General features: G+C 47.9%; 2 protein-coding genes across 11 annotated transcripts in view; one reads left to right on the top strand and one right to left on the bottom strand.

The window, feature by feature from the left end:
• CPEB1 (cytoplasmic polyadenylation element binding protein 1) overlaps positions 1 to 15,564 on the top strand; it is a 44,270-nt gene that overhangs the window by 529 nt on the left and 28,177 nt on the right. For 2 of the 10 annotated variants that reach the window (XM_026856390.1, XM_026856388.1), the window contains exons 1-2: positions 723 to 738; positions 6,185 to 6,362. In XM_026856390.1, coding sequence (XP_026712191.1) covers positions 6,287 to 6,362 — 76 coding nt within the window. In that variant the 5' untranslated portion in view covers positions 723 to 738; positions 6,185 to 6,286. Of the gene's footprint in view, positions 1 to 722; positions 739 to 6,184; positions 6,387 to 7,595; positions 7,714 to 10,991; positions 11,811 to 11,851; positions 12,331 to 15,564 lie in introns of those variants that run through there. The other 8 variants (XM_026856398.1, XM_026856399.1, XM_026856387.1 and 5 more) reach the window with 7 other exon arrangements.
• LOC113483923 (AP-3 complex subunit beta-2-like) lies at positions 2 to 658 on the bottom strand. Its single transcript, XM_026855982.1, has 3 exons — positions 512 to 658; positions 320 to 429; positions 2 to 244 (listed from the first exon to the last, which is right to left on the bottom strand). The coding sequence occupies exons 1-3, from the start codon at positions 654 to 656 to the stop codon at positions 2 to 4; spliced, it is 498 nt and encodes a 165-aa protein (XP_026711783.1). The 5' UTR covers positions 657 to 658.

Here is a 15,564-nt window from a genome sequence, read left to right as displayed (position 1 = left end):
CTCAGGGCCAGCCTCTCCCTCCCCAGTGGGGAAACTGAGGCATGTCATTGGGCCACATCCCCAATACCTGCTTGGAGTTGGTCAGGTAGAGCTTAGCTGCCAGATTGATGACCTGCAACTTGACGATGTCCTCCTCGTTGGTAAAGGACTTGGCCATCTTGCGCAGCACATCAGGCGCGATCTTGGGCACATGCTCACAGTACTCACCGATGAGCCACAAGATGCTGGCCCGTGCCATCGGCACCTGCAAAATGCCCCCGGGCACATGGCACCGCTGCCACTCCCCTGGTCCTGTGGGCCATGCAATGCCCCCACCCACCTGGATGTTGTCGGTGAGCTTGGCCATGTGCTTGATGATCTCACTGTGCTGGGCCGGCTGCATCTGCAGCAGCTTTTTGATGACCACCACGGATTCGGCCACTACCAGCTCTGCGGGCAGAGACCCGGCCCCAGTGAGGTCCTGCCCCGAGAGCGCTGGAGCCCCCATCTCACCCCCACCGCGTGCACTCACCGTCCCGGTTGGAGAGGAGCTGGACCAGGCCATTGAGGCAGGTGTCCCGCACCTTTCCGATGTTGGTGGCACAGCGCCCAATGGCTTGGATGGTGGCTGCCACAAAGTCCTTGTCCATGCTGCGGATGTAGGTCTGCACAGGCATGGGGGACACACATGACATGTCACCCACATGCCAGTGCTGGCCACCCCCCTTTGTGGTGGTCACACATTGGCGGCGCGCGGCGGTAGGTGACGGGGAGGAGGAGGGGGCAGGGGGGGAAGCCGCGCTGAGGCGGTTTCCCGCCTTTTCTCGGTGTGTGGCGGCGGAGCGGGGACGGGATCCCCTCCTCCCCTCAGGGTCCTGGCCTCGGGGGGGCCCCGAGCGCGGAGCTTAGCCCTCTCTCGGCACCCCCCCTTCTCCCACATGAGGCTGGACCCTGTTGCTAAGTGAAGTCCGGAGGCCCGGTGGCTGCCCCCGAGGGAACAGGGCGCTCTGAGGGAGCCCCACTTCAGGGAACTCATCATCTGGGCTGTGCTTCCTTCAGGGACGGAGCCACTGCTGCAGGAAGCTCAGTGGTCCTAGTGCAGTGATGAAGCAGTGCCTGTGGGTGCCCTCATCCCTGGTTATTTGGGGGGTGAAGTTGATCTGGAGGTGCCGAGTTCTGGTTCATGGTGGTGGGGTGTGTTTAGGCTTGACTGGGTACTCATGGTCTTGTCTGGTAGCAAGTGGCAGTAGTTGAGTGCTTCTAAACTTTTTTGGTGTACAAAGTGAAGGGAGCTGCTATTTTACTCTTAAACCAGGTGACTGCAAGCTCCCTGTAGCCAAGACTGGCTTTTGTTAGTGACCCAGGAGACTTAGTCCCTAACTATGCTATATGGGCAAAGGCAAGAGACAAGTCTGGAAAACAAGTTCTTTTACCCTTCAGTATTCCCCAGCTAAAACCAATTAGTGCTCTTTACTGCTGCTTTCATGACTGGCTAGCCATGTGTCCTAGCACCTGGAGCATTGGTGAGGGGCTCCATTAGAGTGGTGCAAGGGGTGGGTATTTTGTTTTGTGAGCAGCTGCAGGATCCTGTTGCTTTGCTGCAGTTTATCTCAACTGGAACAAGCTCCCTAAACCAATTAAAAAACCTTATTCTGCCTTGATAATATGCTCAAACAGGCTGCTGTGATATTGCTTGTTTCCAAAGCTGCTTGAGTGATAGCTTCAAAATGTTTTGTTTAAAAAAAAAAAAAAAAAAAAAAAAAGTAGGTGCCTTGACAGGGAAACTTCTTTAAAAGCACGAGTTTGGGCAAAATTGCTATTCTGAAGTCAGTGCTCCCCTGTAAAATAACATCAAAATCCCTTCCAGTTTTGATTCCAGCTAGGTGTATTCAAGACCCTCTCCACACAGTAAACCCTGGGTGAGCTGCTTAAGCTCAGCCTTGCTCATGGTGAGAGCTAATGCTGTTTGGGATAAGTTGGGTGTGTGACCTTGTTGCTTTGTTAGTGGTGTTACTTGGTAGGAACAGTTACACCAATACAGTACTTTACATTGTTGTAGCTGACTTCAGCCTGGGAAGCAAAACATACCAGCAAAAAACAACTTTGAGCTGCCTTTTGATCAAAGCCTGGAGCCACCTTCTCTTGAGTCTGACACCTTTTTAACAGCATCTTCAATTTTGTCTCAGGATTCAAGGCCCTCTTGGTTGTAGCTACAGTGCTGAGAACCCCTTCAGGCATTGGCATGGTGCTGCCCCAGTGGGATTTCTGCAAAGGATGTAAAAAGCAAAGGCTGAATTGTAGCTGAGGTGGATGAGCCTTGTCTGCTCCATAGTGTCCCCAGGAGCTAATGCACATCTTGGCCATAGTGGCAGCTGGGCTGTGTTTAATGACTTCCCTAAGGATTAGGGTATCCTAATCCTGTGCCAGTGCTGTTGTGATGCTGCAGGTTCTGCCTAGTCCTGGGATTTCATTATCTGTAGGTTCCTGCAGGTGTGTCTGTCTCAGGGCTGTCGAGGTGCCTTTATTTCCACTTATCTTGGACATCTTTGGTGGCTATTCCCGCACAAGTGCGTGTTGTTCCTCTGACTGAGGTGCTGCAGGTTGTGCGTGTGTCTCTGGAGTGGGACATCCTGCAGGTAAACTGCTGGCTGCAGACATGAGGTTTGCTGGGGCTGATGGGATGGAAACTCCAGAGACCTGACAGCTGCTGTGCTTCAGCTGCTGGCTTCTCAATGCAGAGCTGGCAAACAAGAGCTCTCTACTAAGGCTCACTGGTTGTCTTTCTGCTACTCTGAGTGGAAACTCCTCCTCATGATATCAAATCAAGCCTGGTACTCCTTTTCTCACTCTGGTGTGTTTTGTTTGTTTGGAGTGTTGGAGGTGTCTGGAGCTGGATTGTGCCCTCCTTGAGACTTCAGAGCATGCTGGGGATGTATCTTCGTGCTTGGACATGGGGTTTTGGCTAAGGGTTTCACTGAGCCAGGATATGATGGTCTGTACTCCTGTCTGAGTTTCACCTTGCAGTGTCTTTGTGTGCAATGCTTCATGGGTCTGTGTTCCAGATCTACCACAGTGATTTAACCTGAAGCATCTAAATTGTTTGCTCTGTGGCACTGTGTGCCTGCTGCAGGGAACTGAATTGCCTTTTTCATTTGTTTCTGATCGAGGAAGGTCCCTAGAAGTTCTCAGCCTTAAATGGAGCCTGGGTGTCTCACCAGGCATCAGGAAAGGCTGGTTGACTCCTGATGACTTTAAATGACCTGTTAGCTGGATTGTGCTTCTGTATCGATTTGTTCATCCAGTGGCTGCACTGATAAAATGGTGTGTCGTCCTCTGGATTGGCACTGTGTGCTGCAGCAGGTGGAACCGGCTGAGAACGGCCATTGTTGGGTCACTGGTTACGCCCCAGTGTTTCACACTGTGGTTACTGTTGGCGCCTGCAGAAGAAGGACCCACCAGTGCTCCTGGACTGGTGCCTCGGTGGAAGCAGAGGGGAGAACTTCCAGAGAAGCCTGAACAGGCAGTATGTGTTTAACTGTTGCAAAATTCTTTGCAATGGAGCACTGAAAGCTAATCCTAGCTGGGCTCGAGTGCTTCTTGGCTTGGGGATGTGAGAGCGGAGCAGGTTCTGGAGGATGCGGCCTCAGGCATGGTATTTCCCTGTGCTTTGGTATTTACTCTGAGACTAAAAGATATGGGCGTGTTCTCCAGCTACATGTTTGCAAACTCTTTCCACTGGACTATCCAGGCTGCTGAAGTGTTTGGGCGCAGTGTGCTTTGGAGACCTGTAGAGCTCTTCTCAAAGGAGTATCTCTGACATAGGGAAGGTGAGCTTTACTGGAGGAAGGTATAGACATGAGCTGCTTCCTACAAGGGGTTGGATGCCAGCTCCTGTATCCAGGATGCTTGCAGTATCTTTAGGATATCCTTGACAGTCTTAAGGTTAAAAGCTCTGTAAGTGGAAGGAGTTTTTGTGGAAATGCTTGGCTATACTCTTACTGTTTTTCAGTTTTCTTGTTTCCTTGTTTATAGCAGGACTGGTGCTGCCAGCTGTGGGAAGCATCAGATACTAAATGAGCAGGAACGGGTCAGGTGTTTGGTTGCTGCTTGAGTTTTTTTGTCTTGCTAGCACAAACTCCTAGGGAAAAGCTTTTTCCTCCTGTTGTAAGTGGTTCTTTAGCAGTAACAGGAGTAGAATATAGAGTTTCACACTTGTGCCAAAGCAGCCTGATGTGGCGCTTCTTTTTATTAAAGATGACTGGCAATACTTTCTTAAACTGAGCTTCTGTACTCAGCTGCTTTTTATAAAGATGACTTAAAGCTTGCTCTGCCTGTTTCCCCTTGCCTGAAGCTTGCTTTCAACCCTACCTGTTTTAGTCTTGGCTTGTAAATGCTCCTGCATTGTGCCTGTAGAACCCCAGGACCTTATGTGGGGGTGGGCTGAGCCTTTTATAAACAAAGATCCGGGACCCCAGCGCTGAGTAGATGCCAATAGCTTTAAACAGGCTGAAATCTTGAGTTGATTGTTCAGGTCCTGCCTGGAGGTGTTGTGCAAGTTGACAACTCAGTAGCCTGTTCCTGCTGCTTCCAGGACAGTTTCCCTTGCTTTTAGCTAAATGGTGGGGGGGAAGCTGTCATGTGTGGAGAAAACCATTGGTTCATATGTTGCAGCAATAAAACTGCTCCTAATGACAAGGTGAGGGGTGAAATGCAAGTCCCCTGCTCCTGCTGGGATAAAGTTCCTGTGTCTGTGTGAAATTCAGTTTAGGCCTGCCTCCTGCCACAGGCCACATACTGGAAAGATCAGTAAGGGATGACTTGAAAGTAAAACCAGCTTGGTGCTCCAGGCCTGCTAGTGAGTGAAGCAGGGGGGGGTACTGTGGGGGAAGTCAGGCCCAAAGCTCTTGTGGGAATGCATCCAAAAGGTAGATGTATTAAATGTCTCCTTGACAAGTACAAATGGCCCAATTTAGAGCTATAGGCTTCTGTGTCCTAGAGTAGCAGGGGTTGTTTGCCAGCCTTGCTGCAATTCAGTCTTTGAATCTGGCTCTAACTTGATTTGCTTAATGGCAAGGATTCTTCTCTGAAGGCCAAGACTGGCAAGGTTGTGCCTTCCTGCTCTTTTCTTTAATGTGGGTCTTAATTGATAGCAATACCGTTTGCTCAGCATGTTCAGGAACAGAGTTCTGCTGCAGTGGCTTTTGGGTGGCAGGAAGACCTGCCCTCAGCCCAGAAATGCTGGTTAGAGATTAAGTTTAGTGGTTTCCAGATTGGCAGAGGCTTGAATGTTGTGCAGCTGCATCAAAACAAGCCTGGATGTGAAAGTGGCTTGCAAGCAGAGCTGGGAGAATCTCAGCTGCTCCTGCCAGTTCTCTGGACCTCCACCAGGAAGCAGGAGAGATTTGAACTTTTTTCATGCAGAGGAAGCTTTACAAGACCTTTGGCTTGTTTAAAGTCGTCTCTGGTCCCAAAACCTTGATTCTGGTAAATCAATGCCTGTGGAGTGCTGTGCTAGAGCAGAGTTGGTTTGGGGTAACCTCCCTTTCTAGCCAGGAGTTGCTGCCTAAAGGAAAGATCAGGATTTAATTCTATGCCTTTCTGAGGGTGACCTCAGGATTTGGGGCTCTGATTAGCTGGGAAGCCATGTTTTTTCTGCAAGTCTGTTTCTGAAGTGATTGTGTGGCTGCTGAGTCGAGCTGTTCCAAGCTCCCAACCATGGGTGGTGAGGTGAGCCTTACTCCCTTCTGCTGTGTACAGGAGGTTTCTCATGGTGGCTGCCTTGACTATGAGCAACTCACTTGGCCCCCGGTGTCGGGAGGCTCATTCTGGGCAGAAGGTGCAATGCCCCTGTTAATCAGATCTCTGCTTTAGTCTTGTGACGTGCTGGAGAAAAGCAGCAGGGAGCTTGTGTTAGCAACCGAAGTGGTTGGGTGCTGTGGCTGTTAGTCTAAAGCTTGTCCCAACTGTGGGGTGCTGGTACCTGTTTGTGACTAGGGCAGTCCTGGTTTGATGTGCTGTGCTGACAAATCGTTGACCCATTTGCTGAACTGTTTCTTAAATGCCAAGAACTGTACTTGAGTGTTGCTAAGACCTGGAGCTAAAGCTAATGTGAGTATTGGAGGAAATCCAGACTTTCCACAATGTGTTGAAAGCCAAGCAGTGAGTACTAGCCTGCTTGACACTAATACTTGTTCTTTTTTACCAGAAAGAAGATACTGGGAGGAGCACAAAAGACTGCTGGGATAGCCCAGACACCCCTGCACTTTCCACTTGCAGCAATGCAGATATATTCCGCCGAATAAATGCAATGTTGGACAACTCATTGGATTTCAGTGGAGTCTGCACCACGCCTGTCACAAAAAGCAAACGTGACATCCTGCCAGGTGATGTGTTTGGCAGGGTTCGAGGTGAGCTTGAGGATCTGGGGCTGGTGGAAGGGCAGAGTTGTGTAGTGGGACCTGGCAAATGGGTGGTGGTGGTAATCCTTGCTGTGGTAGCTGGTGATCAGAGATGCTTAGAGTGAGGATTTGTGCTGTTTTGATACCAGGGTCTTCATTTGTGTGTCTGAAATGGATAACCCAGTTGTTCCCTGGTCATGTGGGGGTGCCAGGGAAGTCTTGCTTGTCCCTGTGATGCTGTGGATCACTGTGGGCAGGACATGAGCTCTCACTGCCTGACCTGCCAGCTTCTGCTGTAGATCGTTCCAGCAGACTCCTTTACAGTCTGCCTCTCCTGGAGGCAGGATTAATTTGTTAGGTGTTAGTATGGCTGATCTGCTGCATATCTTAAATGCAAAAGAATTTTGAATGGCTGTGTTTGCTACCAGTCAGTTAGTTGCGTATTAAGGGACACCGAAGCAGTACAGGCAGGTGAGGACTTTTCTTGCAAAGCAAACTTGGGATTATGAAATCAGTGCTGCAAATTCTTGGCTCCTATAGGCTGAGGGGAGTGGGTATATTCTGCCATTTTGCACTTGATCACCTCAAAACAGAAGGCTCCAATGCCAAAGCAAAGATGTTGGATCTGATTTTATTTTTATGTAAGTGAAGGACATGCTTTTGTCACTTTACAGTAGGCAAGATCTGCTAGTAAATGTACCCGACGGACGCCTGATGTTCCTCTTGCCAGTGCACTTCTGTGCAATGGTACTTGTGCCAAGGATTTGGGCACTTGAAAGATTGCTGCTGTTCCTCCAGCCTCTGAATTATAGGGTCAATAAACACATCGGCCATTATTAGAAACAAACTGACCCTCTGGACTTGTCCCAAAACAAGGTGGGAAGTAAAGGGAAAAACTTTACCAGCTGGTGACCTTGTGGGCTCCTGTAGGCAGAGGAGCTTTCTCTGCAGTCACTTGGAGACAGGGTTGTCTTGTGCTCATGGATAATCTGATGGGTTTTAATCAAATGGCTGTAAAAAAAAAAGCTGCGAATGGGTGTCTGGGCATCCTATGGGACTGTTTGATGCTTGTGCAGTGCAACTTTGTTCTAGACTAGCAAAATGACTGCTACCAGATGACTTCCAGTGCAGCTTAATCTCCCGGGTATTTGAAGGGTTTAGCACTGTGGAGCAGGGGCTGATCTGGCCATGTGATCCTTTGCTGGCACTGCAGAAATACCAGAGGAAGTGAATCGTTTGCTTCGAGGTAGGGATCTATAGCCAGCATTGCTTGAAACGTGCCTAGTAAAATGGATATGCTGGCTACTCTGAGCATAGTGAATATTAACTAATTCAGGTCAGTGGTGTGGTTAGTGGTACATTTTTAGAGATGTGCTGTTGTACTGAGCTGTTAAAGACTTTTTTTGTCCCTTGGCACAGTGGTAGTTATCTGATTCTTGATCTGAAGTGTAAGGGAGAAATAAACCTAAGTATTTTCTTTATTTCCTTACAATGAGTTCATGAAAGTGTTGTTTCTGGCTGCCTTGTTGAAATTTTAGCTATAGCCCTTCATATTCCATTTATAATTTGGAATGGGAATGTTGCCTAATTAATTTTCAGCTTCCTTGCCAAAGTTAACTTAGTTGATAAAGCAACTGTCCCTGCCCACTAGAGCAGATCCATCCTGTGAAGATGTGGGTTAGTTTTGGTTTTAGGTCTGGGCTTAGAGGTGGCATGTCAATTTTAATTTGCAGTACTGTCTTCCAGATGATTAAAGTGCTTCTCTGAGGGACTGGGGTATTCATCTGGCAATGAAATGAACCTGCTTACTGACCTACTGCATGTAAATCTCTGCTTGGTCTGTCAGTTACTGTGGTATTTCTTGTGGATGTCTGGAGCAGAGGGTCTTGCCTGGTGTGGAGCTCCTGAGAAGTGGTGCTTTGATTGGGAACTGGGTGAATTTCCCTTCAGTGGTGTTAAACTGTGCTTGTGTTTCAGGCTATCATTGAATAACTCCTATGGAAGACCTTGTAGGACAAGTACAGTGGGACTTCGATGTAAAAAAGGAGGCTTCCTCTGGCAAGTGTTACTTCTGCTGCAGGGCAACCAGAGTTGTGCTTTTTGGGACATCCTAAGCAGCTTTTCTTGTTCTGGTGTAGCAGTTGAGGCCAGTCTCACATGTGAGTGCTGGTTGCTGGCACAGCCACCTGTGCAGCATGGAGTCTCTGCTCAGCATTAGTTAAGCTGACAGGAGGCTTTTAGTTTGTATCAAATCCCTTGTGCAGTGGCACAAATGCTTGTGATGGTATGAGGGCAGGGTTTTCTTGCTTCCCAAAGGATGCTAGGCACTGCTGAGTGAGGGCTAGAAAGTGGCTACCTTGGGTGCCCTGACCATTCAGGCTAATGGAAGCATGTGATCTTTTGGAAGGTGCCTCTGGGTTGTACAAGAGACTGGTCATGGGATACAACCTGAGCTACCCTGGCCAGGCCAGCAGTTATCAGCTGTAAATATGTGGATGAGTCAGCATCTGCCAGTGCATAGGCAGTTCAAAGTTATTAGTCTACTTGCAGTCCCAGTCTTGTTTTGTTAGTGTCAGTCAGGACCTCTCAGTAGGTAATGAGGGCCTGAATGCAGCAGTTCTGCAAGCTTCCTTCTGTCTCTGGATCAGAAAGGTGCATAAGCTGCTTCTGTTTAATGTGTTGCTAATGAGCATCTTCTCCATGAAGAAGTTGGCACTGTCAGCAAGGTTGTGAATCCTAGGACAGCTGTGATTTGCAAATTGGGAGGTGCTTCACACTTGGACCCTGGCCTAGGTTGTGGCTGTCTCTTGCAGAAATTCATACCTGCTGGCTCTGAGGCTGAGCAGCTGATTACTAAAATTCAGACTAGAAAGCAACTAACTGCTCCCTGTATTGGGTACATGGTCTAGAGCCTGAAGCTGACTCTGGGAGCTGTTTGCCATGCTTTGGAGTGAACAAGACAAGGCTCTGTAGGATCAGTGTCTTGCCTTCAGTAAGTCTGGCTTCTGTGTAGGTGACCAGTGGAGTAGAGACCCTTGATCCCATGTAGTGTCTTGTCACTGCTCCTAGTTAAATCACTTGTGAAGAATTTGTGAGCTTCTGATGTTGTTTCTGTGCAGGAACAACTTGTAGTTAGGCTGCATTATCATGAAACTCATAGCTTGAGCAGTCTTTATGAGCTTGGAGATACACCCTTAATGTATTAGCTCTAACAGGTGAAAGGACTGGCTTTTTACATCTTAAACTCTTTTGGTGAGAGAGCTGGGGGAAGAGATTTTTATTCCAGCAAGGGAAGTACTTGTACCTTAATCTATTCATGGTCCCTCAAGCTTTTCAATTGTCTTCCTCAGGTCAAACTAAATTTATCCTGGATTGGACTTGTGTTTAAAAAGCTCCTTTCAGCATTAAGAGGATCACACATGGCAAAGGGACAGCAGAAGTTTGTGGCCTTTCACTAATGCTATTGGGGAAACACGTGTGGAGACACCTTACTTGATGAAATGAGGTGCACAGCAAGGTGGTACTGAGAAGAGATCAGTACAGCAGCAGGCTGAGCAGTGTGAGAGAACGAGCTTATTCAGCAGTCCTGGCTCTGACACAGTTGGAGAGTTATCCAGATCTGGGCAGAGCTGTGTGACAGAAGGGACTGCCACTGGAGATTTAGCTTGCCATACCTAATGTTAAATCTCTGTAAAGATCAGTTTGCAGTTAATGATAATCCTTGGTGAACTTAGTTGCCCTGTCAAAACGATCTGAGTTGTCAGGCCCAGCCTGATGACTGCAGTGGTTCATGGGTGCTTGCTCCAGGAGTTCCCCAACCTAGGCATAGGTTGCTAGCCCAAACTGAAGGAGACAGTGCAACAGTGTGGTGAAAACTGTAATTGTAGAACCTGTCTGGTAGCTTCTGGGGCAGGATTGGATGGTGCTTCAGAACACCTGCCTTTCAGGCTGATTTACTCCTCTGAAGAACGGCAAAACTTCCTCAGCAAGGTTGAGTGTAGTGCAGACATTAAGCTTTAGAGGCTTTTAGTGTGGTGTTGGGAGATGGGAGAGAGAATGTGGCCTTGATAGAGGCAGTAGTCACCATGTCCTACCAGCTCAACTCCTGCCAGTGCTGCTGGAGTGCAGCCTGTCCTTGGGCAACTGCTTCACAGGGAACGTGATTCTCAGCTCCCAAATTTAAAGCTGATCTTCATGTTCATCACCAGTCTGAATAAGAATGTGAGCAAAGCCAGTTTCTTAAGGTAGCAGGTGGTTTGTTTGCCAGGCTTTAAAGCTGGGCCTTGCTGGGTGGAAGGTCCTGCTACCAGCTTTGGTTAAAAAACCTAAACCAGCTTTTGAAATCATCATCCTGTTCTGTAGGCACAACTTGCAGCTTAAGTAGTGAGTAAAGCTCCCTCTTCAGCTCTTGCATGCTCGTTTACTCACCTAAGCTGACTGGCTTCAACTGAAGGCAATGCTGACTTAAAACAAATGGATTTAAAAGGATTTTAGGTACCCCAAATATCCCAGCAGCATTGATTTCTTTAAGCTCTGCTCATTTAACTGAGACAAAGCAGCCATTATTTTGCTGCAAGTTGAGTCCATTGTGTGAAGAAGTGGGAGATGCTTAAATGACTTCCTGTGGGCGGGAGTGGCTTAAGGTGCCAAGTTCAGTGTAATGGCTGTTAGTTGTGCCCTGTCAGGTCCTAATGATTCTCAGTGGCTGCTTTATTTAAGGAAAACTGAAGCACAAATGCAAACCCAGAGTAGCTGATGACTAAACTGGCTTCCTGTTTGGTCTCAACTGCAGTCAATTAATGACCTATCACTTGTTTAGCCACCCTAAAAGTCCTCTCCGGTATTATAATGTAAATTCCTCTGTTCTTAACTGCCCTGCAGCCATGAGGAAACATGCCAGACAGTGCTAGGTGCAGCTGACCAGGTGTGTGTGGTCTTGGATGAGGGGACAAAATGCTCTAAGATGGAGAGACTAAAAATGTAGTGCTGCTTGCTTGGAGTTCCTGGGGTTAACAGGGTGCTTGAGGCACAGCAAAGCTGTTAGCAGGAGCTCACCTGGAGCTTGTCCCACTAATTGTTATATGACAGGTATATGCATCCAGAATAGTGAAATTCAACGCCTGTGCCCCTGCACCTACTGCCTTTGGTTTTGGCCTTTATATTTCAAGTGTTAACAGATCTTTGTCTCTGTGGGCACAATGCTTTTCTGTGCTGGAAGGTAGTTCTAGTAAATTGATTTCTTCATCACATCTGCAAATGGGAGCATTTCATGGTGTTCTGCAGAGAGCTGGGACTTGGCCTTGAGCTGTTGCACTGCAGCTGTTGCAAATTGGATGGTATTGCTGAAGAACCAGCAGGTTTCCTGATGTACTCTGTCATTCTGGCTTTGGTGCTGTAATCCTGTGGCAGTCTCTCACTATTACTTTGGAAGAGGTATATAGAGCAGCAAGACTAGTTGCAATGCCCTCTGTTAGTTCCTTAAATAGTTGCTTGCCAGCTGTTCAAGTGTTTGTGGTTGTTGGAATAAGGCAGACTCCTTCATCTGTCTGTGAAACAGGTCATGCGGCAGCAAATGTCTCTACTTGAGGAATTTTTCAGATTACAGGGAAGATGCTTAGTTATGTATCAGGAAAACCTCCTGTAACTAGTAGGTTTATGCCTAACAAGCTTTCCTAAGCCCCTGATGATCCCCAGTGTACCTTAGGAATACAGTTGGCTCATCTTCTAAAAGCTTTCACATTTGTGCAAAATGTATTTGAGAAGCTTAACTTTCAGGGATGCAACTCCTAGCCTTTAAAACTGGAGATGTAAAGAGGTGTGAGGCAAACCAATGGTTTTGCTGTGAGCTGCCTTCACATTTGTGATCCCAGGGCTGCAGAAATGCTGGCCTTGTCCCTTGCTTCTCCAGATTTGGTTTGGAAGTTCAGCCTTGGTCAGAGCTCTAGTCAACAAGGTAGGTTGCACACAGAGGTGAGTCCGGTTCTGTCAGTGAACAGCACTTACATCTGATTTGTCCTTATGCTTCCCCTGCTCTATACACTTCAGCCTTTTTTTGTAGAGGGGCCTCCCCAATGCTGAGGTTCTGTTAGAAATTACCGTGTGGGAGCAAAGGGAGACCTCTTCATGATGGCAGAGGTGGTAGGAGTGGGACCTAGCTTGCTTGGCTCATGTTTGCTTACTTATTCTGTTGCTGCCTTTATCTGGATTTTTCTCAGTTTTCAAGCTTGAAAACCCATTTGCTGGATTTTTAGCTGGCTTTGCAGTGGCCTAGGTCTGGAAGACTCAAACATCTGAGCATCATTGTGCTTGAATGAAGTGTTACCTTTCAAGACTAAGTCTGGCAAAGAGATGCTGTTGCTGTGGGATGGGGACTGAATCATGTTCAGCTCTCCCCATGCTACCTTAACCCGCCTGCCACAAACTGCCTGTGGATCACAGCTCCTGGTGCCAGTCCCTGCTTGTCTTTTCCACACAGTCTTAGGCTGTAATTTTCTAAATATTTTCCTGTTTCAAATGCCTGGTTGGTGCAGCCACGCTGCATACCAGATCAGGGGAATGAGCCAGGCTTAAAACTAACTCCCTGTGCCTTGGTTTTAACCAGATCAGCTCCCCAGCCCAGCTTCCTGTGTGGAAACTCATCTGCTAAACTGGTGTGAGGAGGGAGTGCTGGGTGGGGTCAAGTGACTGGGGCTGCAGCTTGTGTAAACTGTCTGGTCTGGCAGGGTTTAACTGCAGGTTAAGGGCTGAACTGTGTGGAGATGCTTACTTTAAGAAGCCTTTGAAATGTCTTAAATGTGGTGCTAACATCACAGCTTGCTGTCCAGGTGGTGGGGTGGAAAGTTGTTGAGCCTGTGCTGCAGTGCACCCTGGCTCCAGGGATCTCCTGGACAGACGGGAAGACATCCAGGAGAGCTGCCTGCTCTGAGACTGGCATGGGAGTGTTTTATTAAGGACTTTCTTCTCATGATGCTGTTGAAATCAAACCTAACTAGCTCAGGAGGCGGGAGCTCAGTCTCTCCCAGACGCTTGGGCATGAGCCCAGCAGAACACAGTTCCCTCTGCCAGGATGATTGGCTTCCAGTGGCAACTCCAGGGAAAAATCCAGGTTGGAAAGACTAGTGGTGGTTCTTGGGGCTTGGGAAAGTCTGCAGTGAAGCATTTGAGCTGGGTTGGGCTGTGTCAGGTTGCAAAGTGAAATTAATATTTAGTAGACATTTACTTGTGAATAACTTGAAGTTATGACTCTTTAGACTGAATTTATGTAGGAAATTAATTTTTCCTGCCCCAGTATCCTGTTAGTTTTGCCTGCCATCAACAATTGATTGCTTTGGAACAAATTTCTAGGCTCTGAATTTGAAAATAACTATGCTAGAAATCCATTTAAATTCTGTTTAAGTTGGTGTCTTTCCTTGATGACCTGTATCCATCTTTCAGCATGGCTGGGAGTGTTAAAGAAGCAGGGTTGTGCTATCTGTTTGCTTTGGATGGGAAAAGGTCTAATTAAAATATGCTGGTTTTCTAAGCAAATTCTACTCTGTGCTTACAGCAGTTATACTCATAACTGAATTGCAGGGAGGTTGTCTTTAATGTAGATTGAAGTCATCAGAAGGCAGCATAGATCTCTTGAACTTGAATCTGATTGGGTTCAATTAAACAAAACAGCTTCTTTCCTGAAAAATGTAGATAGCTAGGGAAAATGGTGCTGGATGCTGCGGAGTGAGCACTTCCTGTTGCTGATAAATTTGTTCCCTATTTTCCTTATTTCTTTAGTGGTGGGTTTCATCCAAGGTGTTGGATCCAGGTGGGATTCAAATTTTGCTCTCTGATACTGTGTCCTTGCTTCCCAGGAGATGAAGCTTGGTGGGAATTGGTCTTGAAGATGGTGTAAAACCTAGCAAGATCCTGGTCCCCAAAGGGAAGGTAGATCCCTGGCAGTAGGAGACTGGGCTAGAGCACAGCACTTCTGCATTTTCGTAAATGCAGAAATGTTACATATTCATATGGGCAAGTTATGGTTGCTGTGGGAACTGAGTTGTCTGAGCAATGTGCCTTTATCCTCTCCTCCCTACAGCTGCATTATAAATGTTTTTAGGGCCTGTCCAAAACAAGCAATCTGAAAACTATACTGTAAGAATTAATGGAGTGAAATACTCTGCTGAAGATGCAGTGTGATGCTTTCAGAGGAATATTTGATGCTGTTACAGGTGCTTGATAGTAATGTGACTGAATTGGCACTACAGCTTGTACTAGTACTACTAGGGGAGTAGAAAAAAATGTAGTGCATGCTATCCTGGTGAAGTGCTGTGGAGGAGGCTGCAGCTGGGAAGGGGGAAGGCAGCACATTGACAGCAGGTATGGTTTTAGCTCTCATCCCAGCTGTAGTGCTTCAGCCCCCTTGCTGTCATCTGGGAATGCTGGTGCTCCCCAGATTGCCATGGGGTGAAGGTGAGGGACCCACCTCTAATGGCAGCAGTGGGCTGTATCTCATGTAAGGTACCCAACTGCCACCAGCCCTTGCCAGGGCTTGGCTAGGTCACAGGCAACTGAGTGGCATGGGATGTGGCTGTGGATGTGGAAAAGCAGGCCAGGAACGCTGTCAGGCTGTCTGGGATGGCCAGTGCTGCACGTGAGGGATAACGTGACAGGCTGGAGTCACTGCAGCACCCCGCTGAAGAGCCGGGAGTGGTGTGTGTGAGGTGTACATCTGATGGCACAGTGGGAGGGTGTGGGGGCAGGGGGAGGAGGAGACAGCTGCTGCTGCTTGGTAGCTGGCTTATAAATGCCCTCTGACTCAGATTTTGGGTAACACAGCTGAGCATCTTGTGGTTTCATCAGCCCCCAGATCCCTGCATTAAACTGGAATTCTCAGACTATGAACCTGCTGTGTTTCCTTAGGCTGTTGGCACAGGCTTAAACCAAGGCAAGAATCTGGTGTCTCCAGTACCGTAGGCTTGTGAACACCCCACAGGGGAGGGGAGGGCTGGGAAAGAGGGGGGGGACAGCCAGGCAAGTGGAAGGTAAACAGGACATGAAAAATTCCTCATGTGAAATGGGTCCTGCACTCTGGCCAGTCCTCTTCCTGTACCAGCACTGATGTGCCTGCTCGGGCTGGACCCAGGATCATGGGCTTCTCTCTGGGTAGCTGTGGGGTTGAAGGTTATGCTTGTTACTCAGTGGTAAACAATGC

Source organism: Athene cunicularia, assembly GCF_003259725.1.
Source record: "Athene cunicularia isolate RWA chromosome 10 unlocalized genomic scaffold, athCun1 chr10_part1, whole genome shotgun sequence".
Taxonomy (NCBI): Eukaryota; Metazoa; Chordata; class Aves; order Strigiformes; family Strigidae; genus Athene; species Athene cunicularia.
The sequence above is the reverse complement of the archived record's forward strand: the minus strand, read 5'-3'. Positions and strand labels throughout refer to the sequence as shown.